Source organism: Podarcis filfolensis (genome assembly GCF_964270895.1).
Source record: "Podarcis filfolensis genome assembly, chromosome: 7".
Classification (NCBI taxonomy): domain Eukaryota; kingdom Metazoa; phylum Chordata; class Lepidosauria; order Squamata; family Lacertidae; genus Podarcis; species Podarcis filfolensis.
Genome location: NC_139603.1, coordinates 52,473,490 through 52,490,836, shown reverse-complemented (window position 1 = coordinate 52,490,836; position 17,347 = coordinate 52,473,490). Strand labels below are relative to the sequence as shown.

General features: G+C 41.2%; 1 protein-coding gene and 1 long non-coding RNA gene across 14 annotated transcripts in view; one reads left to right on the top strand and one right to left on the bottom strand.

Moving 5' to 3' along the window:
• Positions 1-16,320, top strand: part of ST18 (ST18 C2H2C-type zinc finger transcription factor) — a 185,926-nt gene extending 169,606 nt beyond the window's left edge. For 9 of the 11 annotated variants that reach the window (XM_083622875.1, XM_083622877.1, XM_083622874.1 and 6 more), the window contains 9 exons: positions 105-167; positions 769-837; positions 3,659-3,721; positions 3,937-4,017; positions 5,519-5,740; positions 7,026-7,114; positions 8,200-8,303; positions 11,712-11,855; positions 13,318-16,320. In XM_083622875.1, the coding sequence (XP_083479001.1) occupies positions 105-167; positions 769-837; positions 3,659-3,721; positions 3,937-4,017; positions 5,519-5,740; positions 7,026-7,114; positions 8,200-8,303; positions 11,712-11,855; positions 13,318-13,458 (976 nt within the window). In that variant the 3' untranslated portion in view covers positions 13,459-16,320. Of the gene's footprint in view, positions 1-104; positions 168-768; positions 838-3,658; positions 3,722-3,936; positions 4,018-5,518; positions 5,741-7,025; positions 7,115-8,199; positions 8,304-8,964; positions 9,564-11,711; positions 11,856-13,317 lie in introns of those variants that run through there. The other 2 variants (XR_014550253.1, XM_083622873.1) reach the window with 2 other exon arrangements.
• LOC310766657 overlaps positions 5,472-17,347 on the bottom strand; it is a 36,651-nt gene continuing 24,775 nt past the window's right edge. For 2 of the 3 annotated variants that reach the window (XR_014550309.1, XR_014550310.1), the window contains exons 5-7: positions 12,028-12,179; positions 11,623-11,732; positions 5,472-5,601 (exon numbers count right to left, since the gene is read on the bottom strand). This is a non-coding gene — a long non-coding RNA (uncharacterized lncRNA). Of the gene's footprint in view, positions 5,602-10,490; positions 11,481-11,622; positions 11,733-12,027; positions 12,180-17,347 lie in introns of those variants that run through there. The other variant, XR_014550311.1, reaches the window with a different exon arrangement.

The window sequence follows — 17,347 nt, the reverse complement described above, 5'->3', positions numbered from 1 at the left end:
CATGTGGGAAACAATTATCCATCTTTGTATGGTTATCGCACAGTTCAATAAGAGAGATGTACAACAACTGTATGTGTGTCTGCATTTCCATTTTATTTCCTTAGGTGTCCAACACCAGGATGTGATGGCAGTGGTCATGTGACAGGAAACTATGCATCGCACCGCAGGTAAAAAGTGAGAGCAATTAATAACAAAATGAAGGCATGACATTGTGGACTTTTTACTTACAAACCTGTTCCCATAAAAAAAAACCCTGAGCAATTTAGCAATAAAAACATATAAAAACACAGAGCTGAAATCCAGTACAGATGTAGATGGGGATAAAAATCTCCATTTAAAAGGAAGGTCTCCAATAAGTACCAAAAATATAACAGAGGCAGAGCTTGTTGGATATGTAACAGGAGAGTGTTCCAAAGGGTAAATGCTACTAAAGGCCCAGTTCCTACATTGTGCTGAATGGAGCTCCCTATGCAATTGTTTCTGTGATGACCAAGGTCCAGCTTATAAACAAGTCCCTGTAGCAGTTGAAATGCATCATCTGAGCAAGAAGGAGCTCTGTGGCCTATGAGGGATACACAGCTGTATCATCTACTACACTCTTCCTTCACATCCCTATGGGGATGAAGGAAACTAAGAAGGGATTTGTTTACAAGCGGTTGCTCTGTGATCTTTTTTTTAATTTAATGGTTAAATAGTTTTAGTGCAATCTTTTAATTTTTGCTGAGGTATATTCAAGGAAGCCTATTTCATGTTTGTTTTTCCCCCTAGTGTTTCTGGCTGCCCGTTGGCTGACAAGACCTTAAAATCCTTGATGGCTGCCAACTCTCAAGAGCTTAAGTGAGTATTAGTATCAAAGGAGAGGGAGGGGTTCATTGCTGTTCTCTTCCTACATATTTTACTTACTTCAAAACCCAGTCTGCTTGTTCAGCAACAGGAACCAGTAGAGCTGCGGAGCAGATGTTTGCTCAGCCTTTGGGGTAACAACTCCAGCTTCCTGTAGAATGCACTAGTCCAGCTCTTGCTCCAGTGCTAGGTTTTGGTCATGGACACATGATATGGTGTCCTGGATATGGTGGCAAAGGGTGACAGGTAGCCAGGCAGGGGAATAAGCCTGGATAGTTACAAATGCTCTCAAAGCAGGCCTAAAGACGTCTGGCTCCCTATTGTCCAGAGACTGCATGATTATTAATTCACTTCTGAATTAATTTCAAACAGGAAAACTCCACACATCAATATTTTGTTACAGGTCTCATAGTTAACTATTTTTCCACATGTGACAGCCATGTCCAAAAGAGGGATACTAACAGGCTTGGGGAAACTCCAGGGGTTGCAGAAGTGCAGAAAAAATTAGGGAAAATACTTTACTGTGGGACCCCAAAAGCATAACTTGAATAGAAACACTCTACAGTGGAATATTTTGTTGCAGATCCCACTAGTCATTGTCTGACTTCTACACCTCTGCCATTCTGCCCCATACCTGTGCAGTTTGTCCCCTTTCACTCACGCAATCCTACCAGTGTAAGAAGTGTAGCTATAGTAATAGTCACCTCCCACGGGGACAAGGTTGCTGGGTTTGCACCAGCAGGGAGTTGAACTGCCCTGGCTAAGGGAATTTGGGAGCAGTCTTATCCCGCCTAGCAGGTGTAAATCAGAGGAAGGGGATAGAATCTTACTGTTTGTCAGGTCTTGAAGTAGATGTGTCTAAATGTTGGGAAAGAAAATGTTATTCTCATATTTTGAAAGCCAGCTGGAAATACCAAGTCTTGCAAGATGGCTGGATCTCACAAAATACGCAGTCTGGTTTTTCAGATCAAAGTACTTGGGCTAAGCTTTAAAATGTGAGTGTTTATCCAAACCAAGCCTGCAAATCTTTCCTTTTTATCCTTTGCCACTAGACATACCCCTCTGCATGTGGTTGAGGCAAGCATTAAATCAGATGAGTCCATATACTGCAGAGAAAAGTCACAAACAAAAGAGTGGCTGTGGAGGTTCTTAAGGAGGCCTGAGCAATCTGGGCATCTGGCCTTATTATTGAAGAGGAAGGTTGGCAGGCAGTCACCCAGTTATCATTGGGAGCGTTTTGGCTGATGAAGATGCTTGGATAAAGTCTGGCGAAGGCTTCCAAGAATGCTTGACAGAATCCTGTGCTCGTGTAGTGCAGCTTGAAAAAGTGCAACAAATACAGAGCTGGTTACTAATTTGTTGTGAGGAATGCAGACATCTTTCCCGAGGGCAGCATTTCTGTTTGAGAGTTAATCACATCTCCTCCCGCATTCCCACTGTAGCATCTTGAGGAAATGTGACTGTCTTCAAAACTGGTGCATTGGTTGCAATAGTGAGCACTGTGCATAACGTCATTGGGCCATTGGAACTTGTGGGCTACTGCCTGTGCAATTGCTAGGAACATATGAACCTGCCTTCTACTGAGTCGGTCCATCAAGCTCAGTATTGCCTGCACTGGTTAGCAGTGGCTCTCCAGGATTTCAGACATGATTATCTCCCATCCCTATCTAGAGGTTCCAGGAATGAAGTCTGTGACTTTCTACATGCAAAACAGTTGCTCTACTGCTGAGCTGTGGTCCTTCACCTCAACTCTTACTGATGAGCAACACACTCTTACCACCACTACTGCCAGGATTGTCCCTTCATTCATGAAGCAGTGCTGGAAACTGTTGTATGCTATTAACAAGCACTTCATTTTATGCTTCCAGCTGTGTTCTGCCCCACTGTCTCTGGTTTGGTGAGGTGGTAACAATAAGAGTAGAGTAAGAGGTCTGACAGGAAGCTCTTCCTCCCTTCCCTCGCCCCTCTGGCTCTGGCATTGAGAATTCTGGAATATTAGTGTATCAGCTGCCAGGAAAACTGGACATTTTCCTGGTCATTTTCCTAGGATACCTGAGCCCTTATGGTGCCTTATGGGGATTCTTCCCTGGCTCAGATTGCAATCAGAGAAATGACACTGAGTTTTGAATATAGGCAACTATTCCTAACATGCTAAATTTGTATTCTGAACCAGGTTAATATAACTTCCAGCAACATCACTATTCTCTTGTACAACCACTGCAAGCCTCTTTGAGACACTACTGAGTATATTCTATATGAGGCCACTAAGATGTTCCCATCACACCTGTATTGCACATCTATTATAAGTTCCCCTATGGAGATCCAGATCTGATGGCATGAATAACTCCACTGCACAGTATTAACAAAAGAAATACAAAATGCTGTTTGAGCCAGACTATAAAATCCCTATTCCTAGAAGAAAGAGAAACAAATGTGTGTAATGGATATACAGGGGGTTATATTTCTTTCTTTAACAATTAATCCAGTGCATATATTTGAGCCTGACTATATTTTCAGATTTGAAATGCACTGATTCTAACAAATCAAATGATTATTTTCATCTTCCCCTTCCTAGAAATCTAAATAACTGAGTGGGAAAATTGTGAGCTTTATATCAGTGGCTGAGTTTTCAGGTACAACACAGCCCTTGTACACCCCAAAATAGTTTCTTTCATTAGGTACCCTTTCTTATTTTTCCAGTTGCACATGGTCATGTCAAACCAGGAATGTGGGAAATTCTAATGCAAAAATCTCCTAAATTAGATATTTTATGAAATGTCAAGGGTCATCTTCTTCTCTGCACTTTTCTTTATAGATGTCCAACTCCAGGATGTGATGGGTCTGGTCATGTCACTGGAAACTATGCCTCACACAGAAGGTAAGAATCTTCTGCTTATTTTTTTGGGGGGAGGAAGCTTTGGCACTCCAGATTTTGCAGGACTACAACTCCCATCACACCGACCACTGGCTATTCTGGCTGCAGCTGGTGTGAGTTGGAGTCCAACGTTTGGAGGGCCAAAGGATCATCACCCCTGAATCATCCAGAAGCAAAAGCCTGGGGAATCTATATTGCTCTGCTCTGTGTACTTTCAGCTTGTCTGGTTGTCCCCGAGCCAGGAAAGGTGGTCTCAAAGTGACTCCTACCAAGGAAGAAAAAGAAGACCCTGAACTTAAGTAAGTGGAGCGGCCAAGGCTTGTCACTTATGCCTCACTATTCAGTTGGTTACATCACAGGAAGATTGGTCTCAGATTCACTAACTTATATCCTCTCCTAACAATAAATCCAAACAAAACCTCCAAAGGATGGTTTTGTGGTTCAAGTGCTGTTGTGCTGTCCTTGAAGTAAACCAGATGGCACAGCTCTGGAAAAGTCCCAGGTCTTAAGAAACAAAGGAGAAGCATAGTCTCTGAATTTATCTGTCTCATCCCCCAGCCCAGATGAGCCAAACTTTAGGCAGAGACCCTTTTTAGACCCTCTATAATTCTTCTTCTGAGCCCTTATGACCAGTAACCTCACCCTTCTGCCAGTCCTGTACACCCACATGTAGGGAAGGCTTACAGATCATACATTATTTCCCCTACCAGTTCACTGGCTGATGCTTATAGGGGCTGACAATTGTCTGCATGTGGAGCCTCTGCACATGAAGATTTGATCTCCTTATTTCGTGTTTTATATATATATATATATATATATATATATATATATATATATATATCAAGATAGCATATGGCAGAACAGGCAATAAAATAGAAAACATAATAAGAAGAGTGCAAAATGATCATTAAAATGATCAACTGATCAAAACATCTAAACAGTTGCATAGGCCTGCCTATATAAAAAGGTCTTTCAGAGATGCCTGAAAATCAAAAGTGAGTGTACCTGCTGAAAAAGTGATCCACAGCATGCGACTCATGACACTATGGCAGACCACTAATGGAAGCTAGTTGGGCCTCCTTCATATTTAAAGCCACCATATTTAAAGTATTTCACAGTGCAATCCTTTGCATGTACTCAAGTCTATTGAGTTCAATAACAGTGTATTAGACTATATTTTGTAAAGTGGTATTCATATGGCAGCCCTAATGTATAGACAGCTTGGAACCAGCAGCCTGTGGGCCAATCTTGACCCACCAAGGAGTCTAGTTTGGCTTGCTTGGCCATTTTCCTCAAACCGTGCCTTTTACTTGTTTCCTTTTCCTTTTAAATATATTTCCCTTGTTCCTTCAAATTAAAAAAACCTTCCAGAGCAGCTTGCAAAAAAACCCCACACTATTTAATAGTGCATATAAATAAAATCAATCAATGACTCTTAAAACAAGAGTAAAATACAGTAGCCTAAAATTCAGTAATCCAGCATCAAACAAGGCATTTGCTCATTAGAAACCCTTCTAAGAACATAAAAAGATGCTGTTGGGTCAGGCCAATGACCCATTTAGTCTAGCATCTCACAGTGGCAAACGGGATGCCTACAGGAAACCTCCAAGAAGGACCCAAGCACATTGAAACCTTGCTATTAGTATGTTCATATTATAACAAAGTAGGTTTTATTTTATTTACGGGGAGGAAATCTTTCTTGAGGTGTTGTCGCTGGTACATGGACATTTTCCCCCTCTGCCTCTTGGTTTTTCTTTTCTTTTTCCTAAAAATAACATCAGTTTTGCTGTGCTTCTGTAGATGTCCGGTGCTAGGCTGTGATGGCCAAGGTCACATATCAGGTAAATACACTTCTCATCGCACTGCTTCGGGTTGTCCTATGGCTGCCAAGAGACAGAAGGAGAGTCCTCTCAATGGGTCTTCGCTGCCCTGGAGACTGAACAAGCAGGAGCTGCCACACTGTCCTTTGCCAGGCTGCAACGGGCTGGGTCATGTTAATAACGTTTTTGTCACCCATAGAAGGTATCACTTTGTATCTTTACTTTTTTTTAACTCAACAAATACCTACAATGTATTGCAATTGTGTGAATTTAACAAATGAAGCTGTTGAACTGATAGGAAAAATCTTGTTAGGATTTTGCATAAGTCCCTGAATTAACCCCAACTCATTTCCTAGAGATGTCCAGGGTTTTTTGAGATGTCTTTGGTTTTATTTTTGCTGTCTAAACATTCATATATCAACCTAGAATAGGTGAGAAATCTGCAAATGCAATTTACTGCTTAGCCTTAAAAGCTCTTTTTAAAAGGCAAGGTATTTTTAGCAGCATATTACTGAACTCTTCTTTTCATGTACATTTTGAAGTTGACTCTGAGTTGCAAGCTTTTTAGACTTTTAAGACCACAATCCTAAATTCACTTATCTGAGAATGCAAATATAATTTATTGCTTTAAAGTCCTGTTTAAAATGCAAAGTATTTTTAGTGGCAAATTACTGAGCTGTTATGTTCATTTGCGTATCTAAGCTGACCCCAGGAGTTGTAAATTTGGTGATGTTCAGCTAAGTATTACTCCAAGTAAACCAACAGAGATTAACAGACCTAGCTTGGTCATGTTAATTCATTCCAGTGGGTCTACTCTTGAGTTAAATTTAGTTGAATACCAGTCACAGATTTTAATAGAACAATCCTATACACATTTACCTTGGAATAAGCCCTCTTGAATCCCATGGAATTTATGTCTGAGTAGACATGTATAGGATTGTGCTGTAATTGGTCCAGGATTTTACACTGCTGCCTCTAGTAGCAGATAGCGTGACAGAAGTAGAGGGCAAGGCAGCAGGGTATTCAGCATGGTGCAAATGCAGTTGCAGAGCCAATCCAGCACTCCTGTGATGTGTTTGTGCCACACTGACCTCATCACTGCTTTGCCTCTCCTTCCCAGTAGAGAGCACTGACTTACCACCGCTGCACCATTATGTACTATTTTCCAGAAGGTGTGTTTAAGCTTCTGCTTTGGTAGCAGCCACCATCGAAGATGACCCACTACATAGTTCAAATGGGGCTATGTCAGGAGCTGCACTGAGGACAATTTGCCTATTTGTTCTCTTAGAGAGATTTTAGTAACTAAACAACCATTTCGGTCATTGGCAATATTCTGCGCCCAGTAACACTGTAGTAGCAATATAGGATTGCAGCTTACATACAGCACAATAAAATGGACTTGTACTGCCAAGACCCTGGAAGCTAAGATACAGCAATCAAAAATGTGTTTCAATTTTCAAATAGGTCCCCTTTCCTACTCTTTTCAGTTTGTCTGGATGCCCTCTGAATGCACAAGCCTTAAAAAAGGGCAAAATATCTGAAGAACTGATGACCATCAAATTGAAAGCAAGTGGAGGTAAGAAGATAACAAAAGCAGTACATATATGACACTGGAATCTGGGAGTAAGGAAATGAGTCTGTCTTTGCCCAGTACTGTCTTCTCTGGCCAGCAGCAGCTCTTTAGAGTCTTAGAAAAAGTGTCTTTCCGTCCAGCTGCCAAATATTCTTTCACAGAAGATGCTGTATACTGAAAGCAGGACCTTCTGCAAACACAGAGCTACAGCCCCTCTGCTGCCTGCCTCATGAAGACACATAATTGGATTAATTAATTTAATGTTTGGTTTACTTAAATATATGTATAATTACATTGTGCCTTTCATTTGAACATTTTAATTAAAAGTACTTTGTACTGCCTCACAATGAACAGGACACAGGTAGAGATGGACAAATTTGCCTATATCCGTGTCTCATCTTTCCAGTCCACCAGATTTCCACATCAAATTTGCAATCATAACAATAAAAACCAACAACAATTTTATAATAAAAATGGACCTCACCAAAATTCATCAGCACTTTGATATGTGCTTCTCCCAATATGCACATTTTTCAAGCATTTTTAACCCTAACCCTTAACATATTTCTGTACATGTGCATTTTTATGCACATGCTGTGGTTGGGGAGCTGCACAACAAAATTTGGGAAAGTGCAAATTTGGAGGGATCGCTGCTTTTCAGTGTGCTCATTGGTTCAGAAACTGCAAAATAAAAGGATCTGCATTGACATGTAATCCAGATTTCTCCCTCATCCTGAGCTATAGCGACCTGTGCTCTGTTCCCAGGGTTGCCCTTCAACAAATATCGGTACTGGATTGATCCTTTCAATCCAGGCGGGCCACTTTCAGCCACTTGAAGGCCTATTGAGCTCCATCAGTGCAAAGGGAAAATTTCATGGCTGCTTCTCTGCCCCTGACATGCCATAATGGAAGCTTTGACACTGACCCTGTTAAGTGTAGAATTAAATTGCAAATGTGCAATTTTGATTCCAGAGACCAGGTTAACTGAAGAGGCTTGTTCTATAACATACCATTACACAGGGGTTAGCATTTGCCCATCTCTTCAGTCAGGTGTGATTTTACACTTGACTTGGCTCATTCTTGTGCAGGTTTAGAGAATGAGGAGGAAATCAGACATTTGGATGAAGAAATAAAAGAACTGAATGAATCCAACCTTAAAATTGAAGCTGACATGATGAAACTTCAGACACAGGTAAGGAAGAAAATCTCTGATTGAGCCCTTAAAAACAAACATCAAAAACTCCTACTATTCTCTGGCATTGCAATGATGGTGAACTCTACTGCACAGTAGTGTAGGTTGCCAGCCTGGTTCACATGAGAAGCCGTTTTCAACAGAGCCCAGTAACAGAAGCACATGGCTGTATTGAGACAGCACCGGGTGTTGAAAATGTGCACCCGCTAACAATCTTATACCTGGGGCAACTACCCCTGTGCTCCCCTATGCTATGCCACTGCTACTGCATGTTGACCATTGAGAATTTTGTTTGCAAGCTGTTGTTAACATATACTGTTTCCCATAGCTGCACCCATGGATCCAGCATTGTAGCAGCATGCAAACTGGGCAGAGTTGCATGGAAATCATAGCAACTTTCTAGCTCATTATTGTGGCCCGTGAAACCTAAGCAACATGGCCCAATTTTCTTTTTGGAGGCTTTGCCTTTGCCTTCTTCTACCTTGACCCATATATGGTCCATTTATCTGGTTCAGCAAGGGTTTCATTGGAGGTTTAAAGGCGTTGTTGCTTCATCTGTCTAGCTTCACCTACTGTTGGTCTCCCTGCCTTCCACCCACTGGTTTAAAGTCATGGTCTCATAGAATGCCTGGGTTCAAACCTTTGCTTTTAATTTTTTCAGATCATTCTAGTTTACTGCCATACAGCCTCACCTCAGCTCAGCTCAAAAAGGATTTTGTTGAGCTTGGAAAGGTTCAGAAAGGGGCAACCAAAATGATCAAGGGCCTGGAGCCACTCCCCTATGAAGCAAGGTTGCAGAGTTGGGACATTTTAGTTTAGAGAAAAGGCGAGTAAGAGGCGACCTGTAGAAGTTTGTAAAATTATGCATGGCATGGAGAAAGTGGTAAGAGAAAAGGGGGTCCCTCCCCTCTCTTATAACATTAGAACTCAGACTTCCAATGAAGCTGAATGTTGGAAGATCTAGGATAGACAAAAGGAAGTATTTCTTCATATAGCACATAATCAAACAATGGAACTCGCTTCCACAGGAATCAGTGATGGCTACCAACTTGGATGGTTTTAAAAGAGGATTTGACAAATTCACAGTTGGCAGCAGCAATGCTTCTGAATACCAGTTGCTGGAAACCACAGTTGGAGAGAGGGCTCTTGTGCTTGAAACCTGCTTGTGGGTTTTCCCCAGGCACCTGGCTAGCCACTGGGAGAAGAGGATATTAGACTAGATTTGCCATTGGCCTGACCCAGCAGGCTTTTTAATGTTCCTGCTGAAAGCCAAATTTGTTGTTGCTTATGCAGTTGTTTAACTGAATCTGCAGCCCATTTTTGAAAAAAAATCATGCTGTTATGGAAAGTTAATGATTGGCTCAATTAAATTTCCACAAATATATATATATATATTATGGCAAATTTTCCACTTTTAAAAATGCATCGTTTCATCAAATTAGTCTAATGAATGAGCACAATGTAAGTAAAATTGGGCAACTGGAATGGAAAAAAATACCAGCTAAATCTAAAATTCAAATTGTAATTTACTTTTTCCAAGGATATGTGTTTGTGTGTATATACACAGCTCCTCAGGCATGCTAAAAATCAGAGATTGTATTCAACTAAGTCTTACTCATTTTAGATTCATTGAAATGAATGGACCTAACTTAGCTATGTCCATTTATTTCAATTAGTCTACTCTGCGTTGGGCTGAGCTGGGTATGTTAACTGTTTTCAGTGCATTCATTTTTCCTCCTTGAAATATAAATAGTATACTGAAGTGTATGTTATGAGAGTTGTCACATCTGAAAATGCTTAAGTATTTCCATCAAATGAGGAAACAGGACAGAAAAGATTGAATAGAGCCATCCCTATATGACACAGTATCTATCTAAAAATGTCTCAGGCCACATCCAAGCCATACACTGAAAGTATTATTGGACCACTTCCAATAGTCACCCTCCCTCCAAAATCCTGGGGATTGTAGTTTGTTAAGATGTTAAGACTTGTTAGGAGACCCCTATTCCCCTCACAGAGCTAAAATTTCCAGTGGTTTAACAACCAATCCCTCTTCCCAGGGAACTGGGAATTACAGCTTTGTGAGGGGATAGAAGTCTCCTAACAATTTGCAGCACCCTGAAGAAACTACAGTTGCCAGACTTTTTTGGAGGGAAGCATGACTGTTTAAAGTGGTACTATAGAGTTTAAAATTATGGTCTCAGCCCCGAGCTCAATTTTTCACTCAGCTTCTCTCAGAATAATATATATAATGCCTGGCCTACGTTACAATGAATTGTTGCAAAGTAAGCTCCTTCATTTCCTATTCTACTTTTTTATTTTTTAGCTTTTATGCTCTGTCCTGTCTCCAAACTCGGCCACTCTACAGCATAACCTTGCCCTGGAAAGTAGCTCAAAAGCCAATACCAGGGTTGCTGCTATTGTAGTGAGTCAGCAGTGATGCTGTAAGAAAAAGGCAGCAATGTAAATAGCAGCTTGCTTGCTCCCTACCTACCCCAGTCCCTAAGGGCAAAAGACTTCATTTTAAATCAGACACTCCTCCTGAGTTGTCAGCTCGAGGCCTGCAGTCTTTCGTCCATTTCTGAACACGCTTCCCACAAACAATGCTCTTTTCATCCAGCAGGGTCACTGTCTAGAGCATCATTTAAACATATTCCTCTTCTGAAAGAACAGCAGAATCCACTGACTTAGAAATAAAATGGCTCGCCCCAATTACTGTAGAAGCGCCTTTTGACATTGATGTGCATGGAACGGAAAGGACTTGAGCTTCACTTCTGCATAGACAACTTCCACTGCCTTGGGCTATCACTTCTGATAGCTGCATTTTAGGCCAAGAACCCCACTGTTCGCAGTAACCAGAACTGAATGCAGGAATACAAGAGAGAGAAAATTTTGCAAAGAGCCTGATCCCCCAGAAAAATAAATGATGTGTGTTGGCCCAATGCATTTTGCAGGAGCAGGGAATTTTCCTTCTTCAGGGACAATATCAGTCACACACAAAAACACAGAATTGTACATTTAAAAGAACCCATCTATATGAAAATGTTTTACAGATGTTGTAAGTTGGGGTACGCATACAGGAACACAAGTTTTCATAATGTATTTTCAGTGGTTGGTTCTGTTGGGTTTGGGTTATCTTTGTTTCTAGATTGTATATGATGATTCTGAAAAATAATACTAATAAAAATAAAAAATAAAAAGAAGAACCCACTTACATCAGGAACTACAAATATACTTTCTCATAAAGCAAAAAGTGAAAGGATTTTTGGAAAGCATACTTTGCTCCTAAAATGTGCCAGGCTTTATCAGGCACACTAACCATTTTTGGGAGCATTTTGAGAACTCTTCAGCCCTTGGTGTTCTTCTGCTGTTCACACCACCACACGTTGCTTTGCTTCATGGTTTCAGATAACATCGATGGAGAGCAATCTGAAAACGATAGAAGAGGAGAACAAACTTATCGAGCAGAACAACGAGAGCCTCTTGAAGGAGTTGGCTGGCCTCAGTCAAGCCCTCATCTCCAGTCTGGCCGACATTCAGCTTCCACAAATGGTACGTCTGTGGCTGGGAATGTGGTAGTTTCTCTGGGAGCTCAGGGAAGTTACTCAACGGCATGTTGCAGGGCTGTCAGAGATGAATCTCAAACTGTACAACATTCTCAATCTCTGGGATGTGCCGAAAATTATGGATAGTAGTAGTGGCCAGAGGGGTGGCGGGGACTCACCTGGCTTTCCAATTACCAAAGGTGGTAAGGCAGCAGGCAGCTTGGTACAGAGCAGGTACAGCAACATGGCCAGTCCAACATTCCTAATTCTGTCCCTCCAAGGAGCTCAATGTGGTGTACATGGTTCTCCTCTTCCCCATTTTATCTGTAAGCTTTTGAAAAAGGCAGAATCTAAATCTCAATAATATCACAGCAACCCTGTGGGGTAGGTTAGGCTGAGAGATGGTGACTGGCCCCATCTGAAGATCACCTAGTGAGTTTCATGACTGTGGGGAATTAAACCCTAGCTTCCCAGGTCCAAGTCCGACTCTCTAACCATTACACCACACTGCCTGTCCAGTGCTGGTGGGATTGGCTGTGTTGCTGTGCATACACCATGCTGAGCTTCCAACTAATTAGCCCCTTCCACTCTCCCTCCTGGTAACTGGCAGGGACATGTGACATTGGGAAACCAGGTGAGTAATGCCCCTCTACTGCTGGAGAAGACCATGACCACACCTTTAAGCACAGAAGAGCAATATTGTGGGAGTGGAGAAGACTTGAGTCACATTCCTTTCTGGACAATCTTCCAAGGACCACATACCAGTGAGCCAAGGAAGAAATGTAAATGTTGTTTCTACAATAGGCTGCTTTCTACACAAACACCTCTCTATCCAAGCAAGCAAAAAAGCATGATCAGAGCTCAAGAACACATTTCCAGCCAGAGAAAAGCACTCAAGGTGGGTGCAAAGGAGGGGCAGTGAGAGGTGTAGTCTAGGGAGGGGGTATGGTGTGGCTAGAAACCCAAGTGCCAGATAGAGGGCCACAGCATCCCAGTTCCCCATCCCATTGGCTGGCTGGGATCCAAACAGCTGTTGTCAAAGACTTGACTGCTTCTGAAAAGAAGTGAATTCAAAATGGCCAGGTCATTTTTCTCTGGTCAGGTGGTGATGCTAGCAACAGGCCATAGTCAGGCAATAGCTTAAACTCGAAATGGGTTACCTTAGAGCCGTATAGGTTTGGAAGAGACTCCAAGGATCATCTAGTCCAACTCCCTGTGATACAGGAATCTCTAAATGTTGTTGGACACAACTCCCAACATCTCTGCCCGTTGTAGTTGGGGCTGATGAGAGATGGAGTCCAACAACATTTGGAGGGTTGCAGGAGTCAAACACTTGCTGTTTTCCTGTAGACAGTCCTTCCATGTCCAGCTGCTCCCCCCCCCTCTCTTTCCAGTTGTCACATAGTGGACACCTTGCCTAATATTTGACTCCGATGTTTAGGTGTGATGTGTTTTCATCTTCATTCCAGGGCCCAATCAGTGAGCAGAATTTTGAAGCATATGTAAATACACTCACAGATATGTACAGCAATCTGGAACGGGAGTATTCCCCGGACTGCAAGGCTCTGCTGGAAAGTATCAAACAGGCAGTGAAGGGTATCCACGTGTAGGATGAGGAAGCTGCTGGGCAACAGGAATGACTTAGCAGCAGCAAACTCCAGATGGATCTGCAAAGAGCGCCTGGACTGCTTTAGAAGTATTGGTTTCTGTGCTGCATTTACAATTTACAACATTGCACTATTTTTTTTTCCAGCTGACATAAAAAGGACAGAGAACATAACAGACTATTGTATTAACAGCAATGACTCAGATCATAGAATATATTTATTTCTGTACAAATCCTTTTTGTTGTCATCATGGTTTGCACTCTTTTCATTTTGTAAAGTGAATGTAAAAAGTGTGTGTAACTATTTTTTTACTTTTTTAATTTATTTTCAATCAAGGAGTTGTGTGCGTGCGTGTTTTTTTAATCTTTTAACAGCATTTCTGCAGCCTGCCATATTTTTACAAATGTGTTTGTTAATTTATTTTCCAATGGGGTTTTAAAATAGATTGAAAGTTATAGTGTAAATTTAACATTTTGCTGGGTTTGTACAGGAAGAAGGGGGAAATCTATGAAAGAAACAAAAATAACAGAACTGTGATTCTAGTTTTATTTTCACCACATCCTGCTTTTTTATAACAGCTTTATTTTAACAAAAAAAAAAAAATTCAAAAGGGTTTTCAATAGCATGAGATATGATGAACCAAGGATGCAAAGGTGAATGGTGCCCTCTGCTGGAAGAACATAAGCTCTTCAAGTGCAGCATGTTGTAAGAGTTCATGATTTTTTTTTAGCAATAATGAAATATAGCAATCAGCAAACCTTCGGACTTGGCTGTGTGTCTTAGCCTGCCACAAATAATCCTTGGAAACCATTCGAGAGGGAAGGTTGGAGTGATTTAAGATATGTTTTCCCCTATTTCATGGTCATTCATTGGGAAAATATATATATAAATTGTATCCCTTTTAATGTGATAGGCTTTGAAATGACCTGTAGCTTTTTTCCCCTTTTTGTACAGAGCCTTGTAAAAACATTGGTCAGTAGATCAATATCAATATAATTTCATATTGGAAAAATGCATCCCAAGCTGATGATTTTGTACATACAATTAAGCCGAGCAAATCTTCCCTGAGATGTCAGTTATTGTACTAGGTTGAGTGGAAGGAACTGAGAAGGCTGCAGTTGCAAAGGGGACTAAGCCCCACTACTGTGAAATGGGCTTGCACGGCAATGGTGTTTGGTGACTGGATCTATGAACTGGAGCAATGCACTGATTGGGTTTACCTCCAATTGTACATGAATGCTGTGATTCCAAGCAGATTTACTGCAAGTTCCATTAAGACTGCTAAGACGTAACATCTCAGAAAAAAACCCCTACTCCAGCAGCTCCATTTGAACATATGAAGCTGCCGTCTACCTGCCAAGTCAAACTACTGGTTCATCTAGTTCAGTATTTTCTACACAGGCTGGCAGTATTTCAGACAGGCGACTTCCCCGGCCTACCTGGAAATGCCAGGGAATGAGCCTGGGACCTTTTGTATGCAAACGTTTGACCACTGTGCAACGGCTCATTCCCCCTAAATGTGCATCTCTGCTGCCTCGTGCATGGAAGTGAATGGGGAAGCCTCTGCTTGCAGAAGAGATCTGCATATGTATCAGAATCCCATGTTCCTTTGGATCAGGTTGTTGCATGTGTTTGGAGCCGAGGTTTAAAGACAGCCTTAGTTGCAGTTGATTACCATCCCATAATAACGGTATGTCTCCAAGTGCTACAGTCCTTAGGCAACCACTCAGAAATACGTGCACATCCCAGGTGGACCTCTTGATCACCCGTATCCATTCTCAGTTTAGTAAGCAGCTATAAACAGGGGTCCAGTGTCTGTTTCAGGGATTAGAAGTAATAATGCATTTTTTTCCAGAATTCTAATGTTTTCAGAAGAAGGTATATATACAACCAGCTGAACTGCCTTTTTTGGTATGCACACACGTCTCATGTGCATATGTGCCTCAATGTAAAATGTATACATGAATCTAGCGTGTGATTTAATTTTCCTGTGCTACAATGAAAGTGTTTATTTTTATTTGCCTACTTTATATTTTGACTGAATATGACAGCATTCACAGTCTTCACTCGTACATTTATATTATAGGGTTCCTATCCAAGAGTGCTTCTCCCAAATCATTCAGCTGTCATGCTGTGGTTGCTGTTCTGCAATAGATGGAGCTTGCTGTTAATGTTTGGGGGGGCGGGGGGGCGGTGATATGGCCCTCGGACCTTAGTTTAGACAAGAATGTCCTTAGAAGCTGTGTTTATTTTTTAAAGAAAACAATTTGACAGAAGCTATCACAGTATGTGCTAATATAAAATAGAACACCAAATTGCTATTAAGTTATTGTACTTGTTTGTTTTTTTAAAAAAAGACGATTGCTATACCTGTTCAATGCATTACAGGGGGAAAGAAACCAAGTTCACTCATGACAGAGACTAAAAGTTAATTTACTAAATATTTTAAGAAATTTGTTATATATTTAATTTAATTTAAACAATCTCCTACTGACTTATCTATTTATTACTATGATTTCCTATGGCTTCAGGTTAATTTATCTGTGTTTGGATTGTTTGCTCAGGATGTAACTTTGTATTTATTTGCCTTCTTGGTACTTGATGTTTTGTAATGTGCACTGTGATTCCTTCTTCCCTTCTTCCTTTCCTTTTCCTTTTCTTTGTTGGATTAATTTGCATTGACGAGTTATCCTGTAAATTAGACCTTTTGTAAAGAGCAATGATGTATGCATTTTTTTTTAATTTGGAGTAGTTTGTATACTGTTTCTTCATACAATTAATATTTCTTACATCAAAAGCAACAAAACTGTGTTCTGTGCTGTACATTTGGTGTATGGTAGGAAATAAAATTGATACTGAAACAGGTTCCACAAGTTCTTCGATGTCTTCAATAGATGGGGGTGTATGGTGCACATCTAACTACACTTACAAACACTCAGCCAGTTGTTTCCAAGGCAAAACAAAATGTGGGGTTCCTCTAAACCAGGAGTAGCCAACATAGTATCAACTATAAGTTGTTTGACTACAATTCCCATCAGCACCAGCTAGCATGGCCAAAGGCGAGGGGTGATAAAAGCCACAAGCCAACACGGTGACCTACAGACACCTCTAAACTTTACCTTTAACATCTTAATGGAACACCCTGGAACGAAATTATTAGTCTGTGAATTTATGTAACAAGATGTGTGTGTGTGTACATAGGGGTGAAAATATTTCGGAATACAACCAAGGAAGCCATAGCTACCACTTTTTAAGCATTGTACTATCACTCATGGGCAAAGTTAAATTGCCTCCAGAACAAGAAAGAAAAAAGAGAAAGAAAAAAGAAAGAATAGAATAAATTTGTACAGTGGTACCTCGGAATGCGAACGGGCTCCGTTCTGGAGCCCCGTTCACATCCCGAACAGTACGTAAGATGGCACAGCGCATCTGCGCGTGGCATTTCGCCACTTCCGTGCATGCGTGTGAACGTCATTTTGACCGTCTGCACATGTGGCGAAACCTGAAAGTAACGCGATCCGTTAATGCTGGGTCGCCGCGGAGCGCAACCCGAAATTGCTTAACCTGAAGCGTATTAATCCTGAGGTATGACTGTACTGCTTTTAGCATCTGATACATTTAAACACAAAAGCTGGCATGAAGATTTTTTGCAGTTAAGATCCACCTCTTTCAGACGTTCTCTGAGATCTAGTGTTTAGTGTGCTGGATCTCAACTTCTCTGAAACAGCAGGTGGTTCTTAACTGCAGGAAACTTTGAGTCTGGCAACAAAATGTTGCTGCATATCCCCCCAAACCCCTCACAGAAACTGCTCAGAGCCCCTGCCAGCCAGTATTTTAGTGGCACTTTGCATAGGTACCATCTCACACTGAAGATTGTGGGTGCCCACAATGA